Source organism: Archocentrus centrarchus, chromosome 7, assembly GCF_007364275.1.
Source record: "Archocentrus centrarchus isolate MPI-CPG fArcCen1 chromosome 7, fArcCen1, whole genome shotgun sequence".
NCBI classification, from domain to species: domain Eukaryota; kingdom Metazoa; phylum Chordata; class Actinopteri; order Cichliformes; family Cichlidae; genus Archocentrus; species Archocentrus centrarchus.
Window position 1 is genome coordinate 29,671,086 of NC_044352.1, and position 17,590 is coordinate 29,688,675.

General features: G+C 38.8%; 1 protein-coding gene across 1 annotated transcript in view; it reads left to right on the forward strand.

The window, feature by feature from the left end:
* vdra (vitamin D receptor a) overlaps positions 1 to 17,590 on the forward strand; it is a 69,364-nt gene that overhangs the window by 40,036 nt on the left and 11,738 nt on the right. Inside the window, exons 3-4 of the mRNA XM_030733698.1 lie at positions 9,964 to 10,111; positions 11,352 to 11,482. Coding sequence (XP_030589558.1) covers positions 9,966 to 10,111; positions 11,352 to 11,482 — 277 coding nt within the window. The 5' untranslated portion in view covers positions 9,964 to 9,965. The remainder of the gene's footprint in view (positions 1 to 9,963; positions 10,112 to 11,351; positions 11,483 to 17,590) is intronic.

The following is a 17,590-nucleotide window of genomic DNA, read 5'->3' on the forward strand; positions in this document are numbered from 1 at the left end:
GATGATCTGGTGCTGACTTAAAAACTAGATATTGTAAAAGTATGTAACTGTAAAAGACCTTGGTCAAGTTTTTACTTTGAAATCAAACAGCCTGCTTTATTAGAAGTTTTTCTTAGATTTTTTTTTTTCATAGTGACATTCTTGTAAAAATGTGAAGTAACAGGAAGACCTTGTGAGACTTTTCTGAGGCAATCCAGTTTATATTTATATTTTCTTTTAAGTCCTTTCATTTTTGTGCCTCCATTCATTAAAATCAGGTATTAAATTTTAGGGTGATCAGTCCAACCTATTCTTGTCAGTGCAATACCAGTAAGCATAGCCTTGAATCAAATTCCTTTAATCTTTTCTCAAACATTCAGTTTTGATTTATTTGATGGTAAAAATTTAGTGTCACTGTGACCAAACTAAACAAAGTTTTGCCATACCTCAAAAATTCATACATTTACTTTTGACAGCGTTTTACACAGTTGTGCAGTCTTCGTAATTTTATTCAAAAGGTTCTGACCTGCTGCTTTGAGTGTTTTTTTTTCTGTAATATTGGACAATTATGCTTCAGTCACATACCGGTCGGCAAGGGATGCTCATTTTTCTGTAGCGCTCAGTGGTTGACAGGCAGCTGCCAATTGATCTCTAGGCCAGTGTGACTAGGTCCTTTAGCTGCTGTGCTTTTGTTTTTGAGGTCACCAAAGTTCTGATTCTGCTTACCAGATAGCACCATCACTCTCCGTGTGTCTGTCTTTCCGTCCGCTATTTATAAAATAAGTTACCTCTCCATCATACCTTGGGCATCCAGTGAAGGTCAGCCTGCCTCTGTCACAACCAATCTTGCTTCTGAGTTCTTTTGAACAGGAATATTTTGACGGGACTGTGATTTATTTCATAATGTGTCTAAAAAGTAGATCATATGTCAAGTCAGGCTTGTCCTTGGTATAAGATCATTAAATCACCCAGCCCCTCTATGACTTCTTCCTTTACCTTTGATGTCCAGGATTTATGGTGTCAAATAGGAATCAAATTCATCTGGACTGAAGCTTTTAAAGGAAAAACCCACCCATGTCAAACAAAATTTGACTTGTAGTTTTTCAGTGTCCAGCTCAGTAAACATAACAAATCAGACTCTAAGGTGGCAGAGCCAGAGGTCTCTGTGTGTCATCACATGAGGAAACATTAGAAGTAACCATTTATTTTTCAAGTTGTGGGATTTTGGGTATGTGTACAAGTTGAGCTCTGACACAGCTGCTGCTCTGTTGTGATGTAGTAGACTGGAGTTTACGGCAGTTACTGTAGCTGTTAGTGAGGCCCACCGTGAGGCAGCTGGTGGTAAAAGTAGGCCACGTTCCCTGTTGTGCCGCCTATAGAGGAGTTCACACTATGTCATATACAGAACAGGGTGGAATTTTTTTCTGCTGAGCTTTGAAGAGAAACTATGTGGAAGGAAAGAGTGAGGCCCCTTTTAAGCTGTACAAGATTTTGTTAACCAGAAGGAAATGCTGATGGAAAGTTTTCTATTGAACTATTTAGCTCAACATTGTTATTAAGAAGAGCCCACCTTAGACAGCAGACAGGAAGAGGAACCTCACCATAGATTAAACAAATACAGTACAGTTGAAGAACTATATTGAACTGCTTAATAATTGTAATCTACAGTGTGCAGTGCATAGTTGTATTATTGAGAAAAATATCATTAAGTAGAATTTGGTTCAGACTTGATCATCACTCTGGTTCATCAGCATGCGGTGTCCATCTGATCTATTGGTGAGATCTTCATAATGCATACAGGAGCTGCACTTGTACTAATTTTCAGTAAAGACGTATCGTGCATTTTCGTTCTTTTTCTCTGTTTTTTGTTGGGTTGGTATCTCTGCCATGTTTTGTCTTCTCAGCAGCTTCAAGCATTCTGAATTTTGATAGTCAGCGTGGGTGTGGTAAAAGTCACTGTCTCATTTTCAAGCAGTCACTCAAAGAGTGTAATACTTTACCGATCCCTGCTGGGAAAGGTTCTTTTTTTTTCTTGCTGTTCACACCAGGAAGTCAAAGGTCAGCCGCAGCCCTATAGGTGGTAGGGACTAAGTGCATCTGTTAAGCTACACTTGCTTGTTGGTTGGGGTGAACTCAGGTCCTCAATTTAGTGCCACTGTTTTGAACCTTTAACTTTCCATGTCACTAAAGCACTACAGCGTCTCATGACCCCTCTGTAAACATGTGATATGACTCTAATCACCTAAGTCAAACATTATTTATTGCTTTTATGATTTTTAAGAAAGCTCAATTGGGCTTACCTTTCCGGCTGAGTCTTTATCCATTCATGCATGTATTTTAGTTACTGTATCAGCTGCAAAATTACTGGAAGAATTCCCCTTTTGCAGTTTAGATGGGATACATGAGCAAAATTTTGAAACCTGTTGAGGGTGTACCCCACGTTGCACCATATGACAGCTGGGATACACTCCAGCCAGTGTTGTAGTGACAAAATGTTCAATCACGTCATGCTACCAAATATCATGGTGATGATATTTGATAGCAGGGGGACAGGTAAATCAATGCACTGACAAGTCCAGCCCGTGTTACATACATGCATAAACACAAAAACAGGCTGACAATTCATGCTTCTCTGAAGTTTACTGAAAGTATATACAATACATACTGATTCTTGTTATTATTCAGGATGTGGCATATTGCTATTTCTTCCTCTCCAACCATGTGGTCTTGGTGTTTTAGCAGCTCATGGCATATAAAGGTCTTTTTAACTAGAACATGTGATTTATGATAGAAGGGAAGCCTGGAGGCAAATGCAGTACAGTAGTTTGACTGGGCTCCAAGGGGCACAGAAGGGGGCTGGAGTAAAAGAAAAGCAGATAGAAATTCACAAGAGAACTGCATGCAGCCTTGAAGGAGGTATAATCGTATACACACTGTGGTAAACAGCTGTGGGTGGGCTGATGCAGTATTTTCCAATGCAAGAGGGTGCATTTATTGGTCATCAATACAACAATTATTGAGTCAGTACTCACATGTCTTTTAGTTGTTTTTTATCTAACAGTTAAAAGAATTTCTTCCTCTTATGTTTGGGTTATATGTCTGTTAATATTACAGGCTCTAAGAACAAAGTTAAATTCAGAAGTAACTGCATAGTATCCTAATGGGTTTTGTGGAAAAGGACAGGTTATTTATTTATTTATTTTTTTAGAATCTGATACATCAGTGTAAGTGCATTGCAATGCAAAATTTATAAAGTCATCAAAAGCGATTAAAACGTTTTTACATCTAGAAACAAACACCCCCTATTGTAACCTTCACAGGTGTACTGCAGCGCTCACCTTTACTGCCTGCTCCTTTAATGGATGTGTTTAAAAACTGTGTGTCATTGCCACTTTTTAAAAAGCTGCCGTGTATTTTATGTATACATAAACACACAAAATAGTGATTCAGTTAAGGATGTCAAATATATTTTTGGTGTGTGTTTGTTCTGTTTGTTCTGTATGGCGTGCTGTGATGGGTTTTAATAGCCTGCTTCGTGGAACTAGTTTTTACTTGCTATGAGGGTATTGATGAATTCTAAAAAGACTAGATGGCACTCAGCTGCACTTCCTACTGGTTCACAGAGGAAAATTACATCAGCATGAACAGCTACTGTAATCCAGCCTGTTTATCCCTCCCACTACATGCTTCATCTGTTGAATTAGATGTCATTTGTATGGCCCTCAGAGGCAATGTGGACATATGTGTTTACAGCTAAGACTGGAGTGTAAGATTAATTTTACAAAAAGGCAAGGATGATTGTTGTTGCCACCAGATATGTAAAATGAGTTATATTTTTATATTTAAGTAACTTGAGCGGTTCTTGAAAGAATAGCGATGCTCTGGGATTGGTGTACTGTTGAATATAATGACTGTTTGAGTCTTTTTTGTTTTATTTTATTTATTTGATTCCATATGCCACAATACATAAACAAGATCTGACTTTTTTGTTTTATTTTCACGTGTCAGTCTACACATGTACACCCCCAGGACATGAAATTTGAATTTGTCTTGGGGATTATACTTAGTAAACTGAATGTTTGAAACACTATTGATTTAGCATTGAATTGTTATTGCATATTTATAGTGAACGATAAGAGTCACAAGACTAACAGAATGGTGAACGGGGTGGGCTTTTTTTTCCAAAACAGCATAGATTCACTGATACATGGAAAATAGCTTTTGGAACAACTAGCTCACCTTTGACCCCTTTGGTCTTTTTTACTCAGTGTCTCTATAAAGGTTCTGTTCTGTCATGCTGAGACAAAGATTGCAGCTGATAACTGTTTTCATCCACAGTAAATCTTCCAGTTGTTTTGTTGCTGAATAAATTGGGCTCTGCAGCCTCCACAATTAGAAATGTCCAGCACAGTTAATTCCTAGAGCCTAAAGTGAGTCTTATCCAGGGGCTGCTGCCCCCGCGACCTGGTCCCCGGATAAGCAGAAGAAAATGGATGGATAGATGGATGCCTTAAATCCCAGATTTTAAATTGCTAAATCACTAAGATATAAATAAATTTATATCTGAGAAGCTTTATTAAGACATATGTATTAACTTCATGTTTGTGGATTGATCTTTTGGCTAACCGATCAATTAGACTGATTAGGGACCCTCAGGTATTCACTGTATTAACTGGACACCACCTAGGAGAGAGTATGTCTCTTGGATGGCTTGGGAATGCCTTGGTGTTCCCCTGGATGAGTTGGAAGTGGAGGAGTTGGCTGGAAGGAGGGAGGCCTGGGCGTCTCTACTTAGACAGCTGCCCTCATGACCTGAACCCAGAAAAGTGGCAGAAAATGGATGGAAGGATGTCTTGATTGTTCAAATATAAGACAGTTAAGGTAGCTTGAGTATCAAAATGTTTGGGGTCATTAGGTCAAATATTTACATTTAAATGTTTCCTGGAAAATCATCTTCTTTTGGTATTTGATATAGAAGCTAAATTAATAGTGTTTTTTCTCCCTGCATGGAAACATTTTATTCATAGTTGGTGCTGTAACTGTATATGAATCCTGTTACATACACAGAGATAATGAGACCTTAGCTGTTCAACATCTTTAATAAATCAGTTCTTCAGTGTCCATGCACTATTAATCCAAAAGGAATCCATTATTCATAGCTGAGCTCTGTTTTGTCCAGAAACATTACCTGTCTTAGCTCCCTTAATCCAATTTAGTTTTTTATGGGGATGAATATTATACTAACTCATACAGACTAAGCGTCCAAATACCTGAAAATTAATTAAATGAATCCAAACAAAGCACAAGCTTAAGTTTGGTGACCTCTGGCAAACTGCAGTGGCACTATTCCATCAAATATGCTGATCTTAGTGTGTATTTTGAGTGTGATGGAAAGTTTGGGCTGCAGATTTGTGGAAAAAGTACTTTAACTGAACTGCAGTATTGCCCTATAAATTATTTATTAATTTGTAAACTGTCTCAACCTCTCTGATAATTCACTGTGACGTTTTTATATGTAACTGCTGTTTTAAAGAAAAGATGATATTAAGGAATTGTTTATGTTTGAGAAACACAAAAGTTTTCATGGCCCTGGGCCAGTTTACCCAGTTCTTTGTTTGTTTGACTTATGAAGTTTTGTTTATTTTATTATTTTTTGTGATCCTTGGTTTGTTTAATGTTTACTTCATGCCTTTAGTCTGTTTAGTTTTCTCCTACTTTTCAGTTGCCTTGAGTTCCTCTCCGTATTCCTTGTGTGAAGTTCCTTGTATTTAGTCCTTTCACGTGTCTGCGTCTTCCTCGTTCAGTTATCGTACTTCCAGTTTTGCTTTGAGAGTTTAGCTGTGTCCAAATTCCTTCGAAGGATCCTATGTAGACCGGGTCCTTCGCAACCCATGAAGCCCGCAAAGGTTGGAAGTGAACAAGTCTAGCCTTCATATCTGCGTCGCCTGCCCTCACCTCAGCGTTGCTCATGTCAGCTAGCATCTGTGACAATGCAAAGCACAGCTGTGGAAAAGAAGCTGATAAAATAGAGACTGAACTTTTTCTCCTTTTTTGTGGTTTATTTAATGCCAGCTTTAATTCAAAGTAAGCTGTTAAAACAAGTATAACACATTTTAACATCAAGGAATACAGCTGAGCGAATGATTCATTTCTAAATATATTAACAGCTCTCTAGTAAGACGTTAATGTTGAATCAAACCAGTTATGAAGCTTAACTTTAATTTTAGCCAAACCAATTTGCTCAGTAACAAATGAAACACTGAAATAAACCAAACATCAGCCATTAGAGATCCTCTGAGTAAATTATATCTGTTAACTTCCACTCAGCTGCAAATGCCAGCGAGGGTTTGAAAAGGATGTGCCGGGAATCAGGCGTTCTCTCCAGGTATAGCGAGCCTCAACCGCCCGGTCAGCTGATAGCTGACAGCTAGTGAGGCGAGCTGGCTAGTAGAGCAATGGACATCTCCAAAAACATCGGAGCATTTTTGCAATTAAGCAATATCTTGATAAAATGAGCAGATATTTGAGGTTTACTCATTTACATTCTTACCTGAAAACATCTTAAAAGTTTATTTTGTGTCACTGAAACACTCATATTTCTAACTTTTTGGCCGCTCTCCTTTGCCATTTCTGCGTTTGAGTTTGATGGGCAATGAATTATGGGATATACATAGGCCACGAAGGATACACCCATCCTTCAAATCTGGGGAAAAGAAGGGCGCATTCGTCGACCACAGTTGGAGGAGCCTTCGAATTTGGACAGCCTCCGTCGCCTCGCTGCCACATAATCAGCCTACAAATGTGGCCTTCGAAGGATGCGGGCCCTGAATTTTGTGTTCCTTGTGCTTTGTTTTTAGTTTTGCTTCCTGTGTCTTGTCTCCAGGGATTCAGTTCACCTGTGTCTCGTCCTGCCCAGCTGTCTCCACTTCCCCTAATTTGTCCTTTGTTGGAGTGTCTGCACCCCTTGTGCCAGTGTTTCTCATTTCTAGTGTGTTTCCTTGTAGTTTATAATTTACAGTGTTCCCCTTTTGGATTCATGTTTTACCTTTTTGATTAATGTAAACTGTCAATAAATGGCTAGTATAAGTTCACTCAACTATGTGTCTGCGTTTGGGTCCTCCAATCTACATTCAAATTATGACAAAAATGATCATTGTTAACATAAGAGGAAGAAAGAAATAGAGAGTTTGAATGACCTGCCAGCTAAAAAAGTGCCCTCTTTTCTCTATCAATTAATCATGCTCACTATGAATAAATAAAATGTCAATTATTAAGCATTGTTACAAATGATAAAAAACAAAGAGAAAACGCGAGGGGGGAAGAAGTGTTTAACATAGAAATACAGCTTGAGTTGTTAATTACATACCTGGAGCTGAATTGCACTGTTGTTCAGCACTACTAATGAAAGTGCAGGTTGTTTCTGTGTTGTTTTTGCAGCTCTGTTGAGAGGTTTGACCCACCGTCTCCCCATTTCACCTTCTCTAATTATTTCATTATTCACCTGCTGCTGCATCAGTAAACAAAGCTGTTTTTGTGACAGGATGACTAATGGTGTAGGTCTTGTTTTTTAATTTTTTTTTTTTTTTTTGTTTGTTTGTTTGTGCACATCTGTCCTCACTGTCCACACACCCCAACACACATCGTAAGATGAAATCACTGGTATGCATACACAGGTACATATGAGCCACAGTGAACATGCATTAAAGTAATATTCCTCCAGCATTTATTTATGTGTGTGTGTGTGTGTGTGTGTGTTTTGCTGCTGCCTGTCCTGCACTGTGGTGTATTTTGGGTAATGGGAGTGATGCTTTCATAGCCAGAAGCTCCTGGCTCATGTGTCTGTGAGTTTGTATTTTCCTGCGAACTGGTGTTAAAGCTTCCAACTAGCCTGGATGTAATGAGGCCTAATGGAGTCTGATTATATTTGTCTGCATCCTTCACTTGTGCTCTTACCCGTGTCCTCTCACCCTTTCCCCTTTTTCCTTACCACTCTCTTCCATCCCTCTTTAGCTCCAGTTCCTCCTATCTCTTTGTCCTCATTCCCCTACTTCTGTGAACGTCAACTCCCCTCAAGCTATATTTTGCAGCCACGTGACTCCTGCTGTGCCTAAGTTCAGTGCATGCAACCCCCTCCTCTCTTTGTCCTCATTTTGTTGTCTTCTCCTCACTTGACCTCCCCCTCTATAGCGCTGTTTTTCAGCAGGCTCGAGCAAACTAATCATTTATATGTCGTATTTAAATCTCCATCTTTTTGTTGTCTTTTGTCTCTGCATTTTCCACAATGTTCTTTTTAATTCATATTTCACGGAACTTTTACATAAACCCAACTAAAATTCCATTCAACATGTTTCAGATTTCACTTCACGCTTAACATGGAAGTCAACATCACTATGTATACTATTATTCTATAGGCACACAGACACAAGGGTACAAAAACAGTGAAGACAGAGTCATAAAAGTTTAAAGAGAAATTGAACTGGGGTCTAAAGCTGCAGTAAAATAAACATGCCATAGAATTAACATGAAAGTTGGTGACATTTTTAATATTGTTTTAGTGCTTTTTCAGACTTGCTAGTAGCAGGGTGTTTATCATATGTGCACTGCGGAAACACAGTGCATCCTATAATCAAGCACTGGGTCTCATTTTGTCTTCCCCGTTCTTGTTTCCTCATTAGAAATGTTCTCTGCTTTATTAAGTCTGACATATTTTTTTTAACAAAACGATAACAAGAAATATTAATCATTGAGCCAAATTAGTTGACTTGATGCAAATACAATACTTTAATCAACACACAGATGACAAATTAAATGAAAAACAAAGTGTTTTATTAAGTTAATTTACCACAAAAACAGTTTTAGTGATTCTTGTAATTGATTCTTCATGTCTCTGGAAACCCGCCTGGTGATGGGTGGAGCACCATTCTTCCAAAAGGTATTCTGTCATTTGGTGTTTTGATGGTGATTGTGAGGGAGTGCTAGTTTGCACGCTGGTCCATTAGGGGTGAGACTCTGTGTCTGCCAAAGGGCATAGCATGTTATTGACATAATTTCATAATCATCAGACCCACAAAATCTATGAATAGGGGCGTTGTCATCCAGGCCACTCCCACCTGGAAAGAAACGGATCATTATAGAGTAATGGTGATCACACAGTCCTTCTCTCTAAGGGGACAAGCAAACGCAAACCATGCCAGCAAAATGCCCAGCAAAATCACCACTTAACCCCAACAGTATAAAGGCTGTCAGATCCCCTCACTGTTGGGGTTAAGTGCTCATTTCATGGTGTCGCTCTTCCTCAAAGTTATGCCCTTCTTACAGTCACCTTTTCAACTCCCTTAAAAAAAAAAAAAAGACAAAGGTGCATTTGCGGGAAAAAAAACATTATTATTAGTATTAGTTTGTTCGCAGTTGCCAGTCAGTTTGTGTTCCAATATTGCTGTATGTGTGTGTCAGGGGGAAGCCAGATGGTGTATGTGCTGAAAAAATTTATACCACAGAGAATGTTTCTTCTTGGCAGTATTAAATGCATCAGTCTTTTCACAGCCTTTGGCAAATGTACACTATTCTGTCATTAATTCTTAGTGCCATTAACACTGTAATTTGAAAATTCTTAAGAGTTGTGTGTGTGTGTGGTGTGTGTGTGCATGTGTGTGTGTAGCTGTGTCTGCGGACTCATTCAGCCAATAGCTTCACGATGCAGAGTGTGGCTGTCAATGCCTTTTGCTAAATATGCTAATAACCCAACACCTGTTTGTATAAGAGAGGAAAATACACAACTCTCTGTCGAGCACACACTCAGAGACTGCCACACAAGACACAGCAGGGGAAACAAATAGATTTTTAAGCTTTGTTTGAGGTTGGTATTATTTGTGGATCCTTGCTAAGGATGTTCACGCTCACCTTCATGTCTTTTGTAGTTTCTGTGATCAGCAAAGCACAAACCCACAGCGTTAATCTCTATTCTTTTTTCCTTTTTCCCCTCAGTGATGGAGCCCACGGCAGTGACGACATCAGTGATCGGGCCGGACGAGTTTGATCGCAATGCCCCACGGATCTGTGGTGTGTGTGGGGATAAGGCCACCGGCTTCCACTTCAATGCCATGACCTGTGAGGGCTGCAAGGGGTTCTTCAGGTAAGCTTTATTCTTGAGTTGATGTGGTTGTTTGCTGCCTGTTGTGTGTTTCTGTTGAATGTAGGTTGTCCTAAACAGTCTTGTCGAGACAGTGGATAGATGCGTATCGTCTGTGCGCATCTGGTCAGCTTTATGCTGGTTGTCCTGGGCTCACAGTGTTTTTTGGGTTTTATTTGCCTAGTAGATACTGTATTTACACATTTCTACCAAGAACGCAATTAATCAAGTTGAGTTACAAATAAGTAGTTAGAAATGAGAAATAAAAGCTGTTTTGTTTTTACTTTCAGGCAGCGACGGGAGATATTGGCATATATTTTTGGGTCTTTCTAGTTTAACATTAATTAAATTTTACATTCCATAACTTTTTTGGGGAAAAAAAGAATTTACATAATTGTTTTAGATATTGCCACTGCCTGCGTGTTAATGAGGCATGTACAATGTCAGTATATTTTGTTGTTGATATTGAGGTACAGTTTGTCTATTTCTGTCAGGCTACATGAACACGCTTGCACTGCTTTCAGAAAATTATAAATTATTCAATGGTCACCGCAGTCCTGTTGTTTTTCATTTTCTTCCCCCCCATCTCTCTTGTACTTTCTATCATGCAAACAGTGATATTTAAAATGTATGCTCAGTATTAAGCCACAATAAAAAATAAAAAAAAAATCACTGACAAGTGAGGTAAATGGCAGTCTTGTTTTAATGCAATATTTCACTGGGAAACTTTGGTTCTTAGTATTCATATGGATATTACTTTGATACGTACCACCCACTTAAACATTGTTACAGACCAGCACCCATCAGCACTGGCTTTTCCACAAGGTGCCACACCAAACCACAAAAACTGCTTGGAAACAGCTCAAGAAACACAAAGATGAATTGTCTCTTCAAACTAAGCCAATTGCAATTTCACCACAGAAGCCTCACTGTGCAACCCACACGACCAAAGTGATCAAATGTCCCAGTTCCAGTTTTTTTTTTTCTTTTCATGCCCCAGCAAAAGACATTGCTTGGCACCACAGGGTATACTTGTGCAATGTTGTGGTTGATTGGTCCTTCTCGTTTTAACTCTTGTGGAATTAATTTTGGCTGTATGTGTTTCAGTAGCATTTTCAATTCATCTGTACATGGGCTATCACCAGCAACACTTATTTTTAAAAATATATATCTCTTATATTTCGATTAACACAGATAATAAATGATTCTAAATGAGTAATTGATTCCTTGTGGCTCTTTATAGGCGCAGTATGAAACGTAAAGCTTCCTTCACATGTCCATTTAATGGGAGCTGCACCATCACTAAAGACAACCGGCGTCACTGCCAGGCCTGTCGTCTTAAACGCTGCATTGATATCGGCATGATGAAAGAGTGTAAGTTGACCTTTCTGACCTCATATATACTAGCAGTATAGTTTTTGTTGTTAGCATTGCTTTACATTTTGTTTTTAATTATTGCTTGTAAGTCATTGGGGTGGGGATCAAATACATAGTGAAACATTCTGGTTTAAACATTCAACTGTGGGGGGTGCTCTGTCTGCTCTAGAGATAGGAACTACAATCTAGAAGACCACTAAGAAGCAACTTGTTCTTTAGAGACACCCTCTGGATTGCATCATTGTGAAGAACAATTCATACCGCAGCAGAATAAACCAAAAATTAAGATACATTAAAATGATATGCATTATTAATTTAGCACAAAATGTAAGGAATTTGTGTTTGGTTGATTAATGCTTCTTGGCAATAAATCTTATACTGTTGGAAAGTCTGTTTATTTCCCCTTAAATGGTGCCACATTTTTAAAGAAAATGCATTTGTGGGTTGAGCAGCAGAGTTGAGGGTGTGGGTTGCACCGAAGAAGAAAAAATCTTCTCTACTAACACCAAACAGCTTATTCTGCTCTTGTTTGGCGTTGTTTATTGGATGGGATGGTTGAAGTCTGAAGAAACACGACATATTAGCAATTTAACCATTTATTCATTTAACAAACAGAGAAGATTTTATGGGCGCAACCCACATACTCAACTTTGCTGCTCAACCCACAAATGCATTTTCCTTACAAATATGGCTCCATTTAAGGGGAAATAAACAGACTTTCCAACGGCATTTATTGCCAAGAAGCATTGTTTCAGCAAAGAAATAATCAACCAAACACAAATTTCCTTAATTTTTTGTAATAAGTTTAGACGGAAACTATTACCACAGCTTCTTACCAACATTTATTATTAAAATAATACTATTATTCTATGTTTCTGGTGGACTTTGATGTACACTGACACTATTAAAATTGTAAACAAATGCCTCACTACATACACAAGCCTTTTGCAGATTGATACTGAGACTGATATTAAGAGAGAATCAGCAGCTTTGCTCCTGCTTGACTTACCTTTGATATAATATTCATTTAGGTGTCTGAGATACTGAGCAGCTGGTCTCAGCCAACTGAATCAGTGGTTTGGTGTAATCAGAAGGATATCTGTAATAGTCAATATGCATAAGACTTGTACCATATGGCAAACTCAGTCTTGGATCAGATAGTTGATGCACAGAATAATAAGTTAATTCTGCTTTTAGCCTACCAGATGGGGGTTTTGTCATCAGTGAATTTTAGTTGGTGTTATTAAAGCATTAAAATTTATTATAATTTCAGAGGCAGTTTGATAGTGTGCTGCTTTTAACTGTGTTGGTTATGTATGTAGCACCAGGCCTGGGTGTAACACAAGAAGAAGGCACTGTGAGGGGAAAATTAGCCATCACCTCACCTCTTGTTAACACAAAATGATATCTGATGCACAATGACTAACATAGTTATTTTGCATATTTACAAATTATCACATTATACAATGCTTGAATCATTGGTCCCGCATTCTACTTATTTAAATATGAAATACAGAAAAAGCACCACTTTAGTTTACTTCCCATTAAACTAACTGTACTGTAATAGAAAGTACCACCAACATTTGTGCATGAGCATAATAACCATAACAAGTAGTAGATTACAAGATTCCAATAAAAGAGCGGGCGGGAAGGAAGGAAGCCAGGAGGGGTTAAAGTACTCGTCAACAATGGCTCGCTTTCTTCAAAGAGACAGAATTGTTGAGGATCCATTTCATTCACAAACAAACTGTGCGTGTGCGTGCGTGCGTGCGTGCGTGCGTGCGTGCGTGTGCGTGCGTGTGTGTGTAACAGAGATGATGCAGGGCAGGGTTCAGACTGATGATTGCCACCATGTTCACCATAAATAGCCGTACTACACTGTAGTGTCTGTTTGTGCCTGACGAAAGAAGAGGGACGAGTGAGCGAGAAGTGAGAGAGCGAGAGGGACTCTTATGTGGATAAAATGGTCTCTTTGTCAGAGCTTATACACAGGTTTGTGGGGAAAAGGAAGCCCACTGTTTTCACTACTGGGAATTACAGCTGCTCTGCTTGTCTCTATTGTGTCTATGAAAGCGTTTTCACATAGAACTCTACTGTGTGCCACCTTTAAGTCTTAGCTCCTCAGTATTAAATCTGTTATAGAAGATACTTACTGTAATTGTGACTGTAATTCCAACTGTAATTGTGTCATTTCAGGGTGACAGGATTACATGCTAGCAAGCTTGACATTAAATCCCAATTCACATTATTAACTCTGAATAAATCCTGTCACAGTAGTCCAAATGTTGCTGGCAGTCTGTGATTAGAGGAACTGCCAAAATTATATAAAAATATGAAATATGTTATTATTATATTAATAAGATTATATATACAGTTATTAAATAATCACCTTGAAGTTTCTAGGTAGCTATAGTAGCTATACATACTCTACCTGTGACAAGAAACTTAAGAATGTAAGATGGAAATAGTCACATTCTTAGCTATACAATCAACAGCTTCTAAAATATAGACGGTAATGTTACAATGTGGATAACTGACAGAGTATATGTGGACTGCTGTGCGTACCTGCGGTTATAAAATAATACAGTTATCTGTACTGATGTGGATATATTGTGATAACACACCCAGAGATTCTGGAAAAATGCTGAGTCATCCCAAAACAGAGCCAGATACAGCATTGCTCATAATCACACATTTATTGTTAATTGTTTATTGTTAGAGCTGTAACGGTTCACCGTGGCTAACTGATAACCATGGTATAGAAGCTACGGTTTGGTTCACCAAACCGTGAACAGATCGCACGGTTATTGTGCGGGAAAAAAAAAAAGATCTAAATAAATTCGGTCTGTGTTTTAACCCTCTGTACCCCATAGTGGCTGCTGCCAGCCGCCTTGCAAATCCCCATAATGGCTGTGGCCGGCAAGCGTGTTTCTACTGTTTATAAAAAGTTTTTGTACACGCTATATTTTGACATCTTTTAATAATAAATATTTTGCGATAAATCAGAAATATGTGTTAATTAAATGTTTAAGATATTTTACGTTCTTACTCCCAAGTCCCTGCAAACGCTCTGGTCAGCGTTAATCTAGGGAGTGCAGACTGTGAGATCACCGTTTACATCATAGGCGTCCACGGCTGTTTACTCTAGAGGCTGTAAAACTTTGTGAAAAGAGTCCAAAACGAGTCGCTGAGTGTGAGAAGCTCACTTCTGTGCAATGACAGCGATACTGAGGTGAGTTGTTGAGGATTTCCAGGACTTCTCAATCGGTAACTGCTGCTGTTTTATTAAGCGCTGCTTATTTGGCTGCTGTTAACCTGTGTTGGGTTAAAGTGTGATTTTTAAGACACTTGAGCCTAACATTAGCTGGCATAATGTTAGCCTATAACCAGCTGTTGTTCATTATTTGGCTCCTTCCTCTGTAAACGGGAGGGTCACAAATATGATCTGCTAAAAATCAGTAATTGATAATATTGGGAATAAATAAGCATGAGGTCATAATAAAATGATATGTAGATACTGATTAATTTTGTTCTCATTAGAGAAGGATTATTTTGTCAGCTTTATTTTCTGAGGAATGTTGTGTTGCATTGTGTATTTAGTAGTGTTTTAATAGTGAAACAATAACAGACCTCTCAGTTGATATGTAGTAGATATTGATCAATTGAGCATCAGTTATTTTTTTCTCAATTTTCATTGTTTTCTAGTCAAATTTGATGTGCATTGTTGAAAGTCATCTTTGTCATTGTTTGCACGGAATAAAGAAATTCTAAGTCATTTGTTTATTTTACACATAAATCAACATTTGCTCCAGAAATAACTATTTCATATATGCAAATGAACCAAAGCTAAATTCAGTGAACGTGGCTTCTGTTCCGCAGTATGAGCCGAGCTTTGTATCGTTACACCTTAATAACTATAGGTGGAGTTAATAAAGGAGAAAAAATAAAGAAGTGATCATAGTTGTTTTCAAAGCATTTTTTCCATTGGGATCATTTAGTCCTTTTGGCCTTTTGCTTGTATGACCACCGACAATCATAAATGTTGTGTTCATATATCTCCATGTGGTTAGTGTGTTCTGATCACAGCTGTTTGTTATTTATTTCATCAGTCTGTCTCGCTGTGGCTGTGTTAAAACTTCTGACTCACAAGTATTTTCGCACTAAAATAATGTCTTTGTCAGCTTTTATTTCCATGGAAAAGTGTCATAACATAAGGATCAGGTTTCAGAATGTTTGTATGTATTGTTTCTCCACGATAACTTATAATAAAGGAGTATGAACAAGGCTTTTTAGTCACAGTTCAGTTGCCATCCCATCCTCTTTATACTGGCGACTTTCACTAAGCTTTGCCACCATTCAGATTAGAGCTGCGTGTGTGTGTATGTGTAGGTGTGTGTGTGTGTGGGTGTGTGTGTGTTCCCTTTTTTAGCTGTGCCAACTGAGTTTGTAGTAAACACCCCTACGCTGTCCTTATTTGACAGAGGTTAGAGAGATGCCAGGAGAGGACCCCACTGCTTGTGTGTGTGTGTGTGTGTGTGTGTGTGTGTGTGTGTGTGTGTGTGTGTGTGTGTGTGTGTGAGAGAGAGAGAGAGAGCGAGAGAGAGAATACAATGTTTGTGTAAGTTTGTATGCTTATCCTTGAGCGTGTTTATTTGTAACAGGATTAGAAGTGCAGGAGAATTTCTGAAACATTCTAGCCTTTAGATGGCTGGATTCTCGCCTTCAGTGCCCTTCAGTGCCAAGCCCATCAGTTCCCTAATTTAAATTCTTCACCCTTTCTCTTACTTTTTTGTATTCTGTCCCTTTGACAACCTTTACACTTGCCTGATATAATCAGAATTGCCAGATGCTCACTTTGTGGACCAAATAGGTCAAATAGAGGTATATCATGTGCATCCAGAAGGCTTGCTCTCACAGCTTTTCCATCAGTATAGATTTACATAATGTAGCTAATGTGCTGATTCTTAACCAAATATGACAGAGTTTTGTCTTCGTGTTTATGTTGTATATGTAAATAAACCCTCTGTTTTCTGTTGAAACGGCCTGGCATATTTGCTTGTGCAGTAACTTAACTTGCAAATTTATTGTGAAAGACAAACAAGGGATCCTGATGTATTTGTTGATAAGAGACACAGGTGCACGAGTGGGTAGATTAATGCCCACATCAGTAAAATACTTTTTTTTTTTTTTTATTTGCTGCGTAGCCACAAAATGGTGTATTTATACTGCACACCTTCCTGCCACCATATATGCTTCTATTGAAATGCTATTTGGCATCACAGTCAGCATGTTCAGGTCTAACTGACTGGAATATACCTTCCCACCCTCACAGCCAGGGCGTTAATACAACAGTACTGGCTATACACCAGAACCAGCTTCACATATATCTCACCAAATCTGAGTGTTAGCAGCCTCAGTTGTGTTTAACTGATTGGCTGGCTGGTTAATGAGTAAGCCCGCTGTGAACCTCTGGCCTCCACCACAGGGGCACTTTGCTGTTCCCTCATTGCCAATGTCTCTGGCTCTTACTAGTGTTGACCAAAACCTGTTGGTTTTTAATTAATTGCCCCATCACACTTTGCCTTTCTTTCTTTCTTTCTTTGCTCTCCTCTGCCATGCCGGGCACAACCTCACCACATCCAATCACTGGCTTTCCAAACAGCAGACTTTCTTTTGGTAAACTGCTGCAGCCTGCCAAGTGCTGTGGGGTGGTCAAGATGTTCCTTTGATGGTCGGTTGTTTTTTGTGGAAAGCCTTAATGATTCCATCCAACGTTCAAACTTGGCTGGAAACTGGTTCAATCATGTTCTGGGCCTCAGAATAGCGTCTTTGACGGCTTGTGCCAAACTTTGACCAAATTGTGCCCATTCATGATTGAGTTACTTGGATGGCCTCACCACAAGGAGTGGTTCAAGGCAGTCCTGGCTTGTGACTGGATGGACACTGGAGTGTAGCCAAAGCCTAATTAGTTACAGTCAGTTAAAAGAGATGAAAGCCAACTAAAACCTAGTTAGCTAAGCAGTCAAGTTTATTGAATTGCCTTTTAAAGCCTCAAGTAGTAGTATTTGTTGTTGTTGTTGTTGTTGGGCTTTGCATCAGATCATG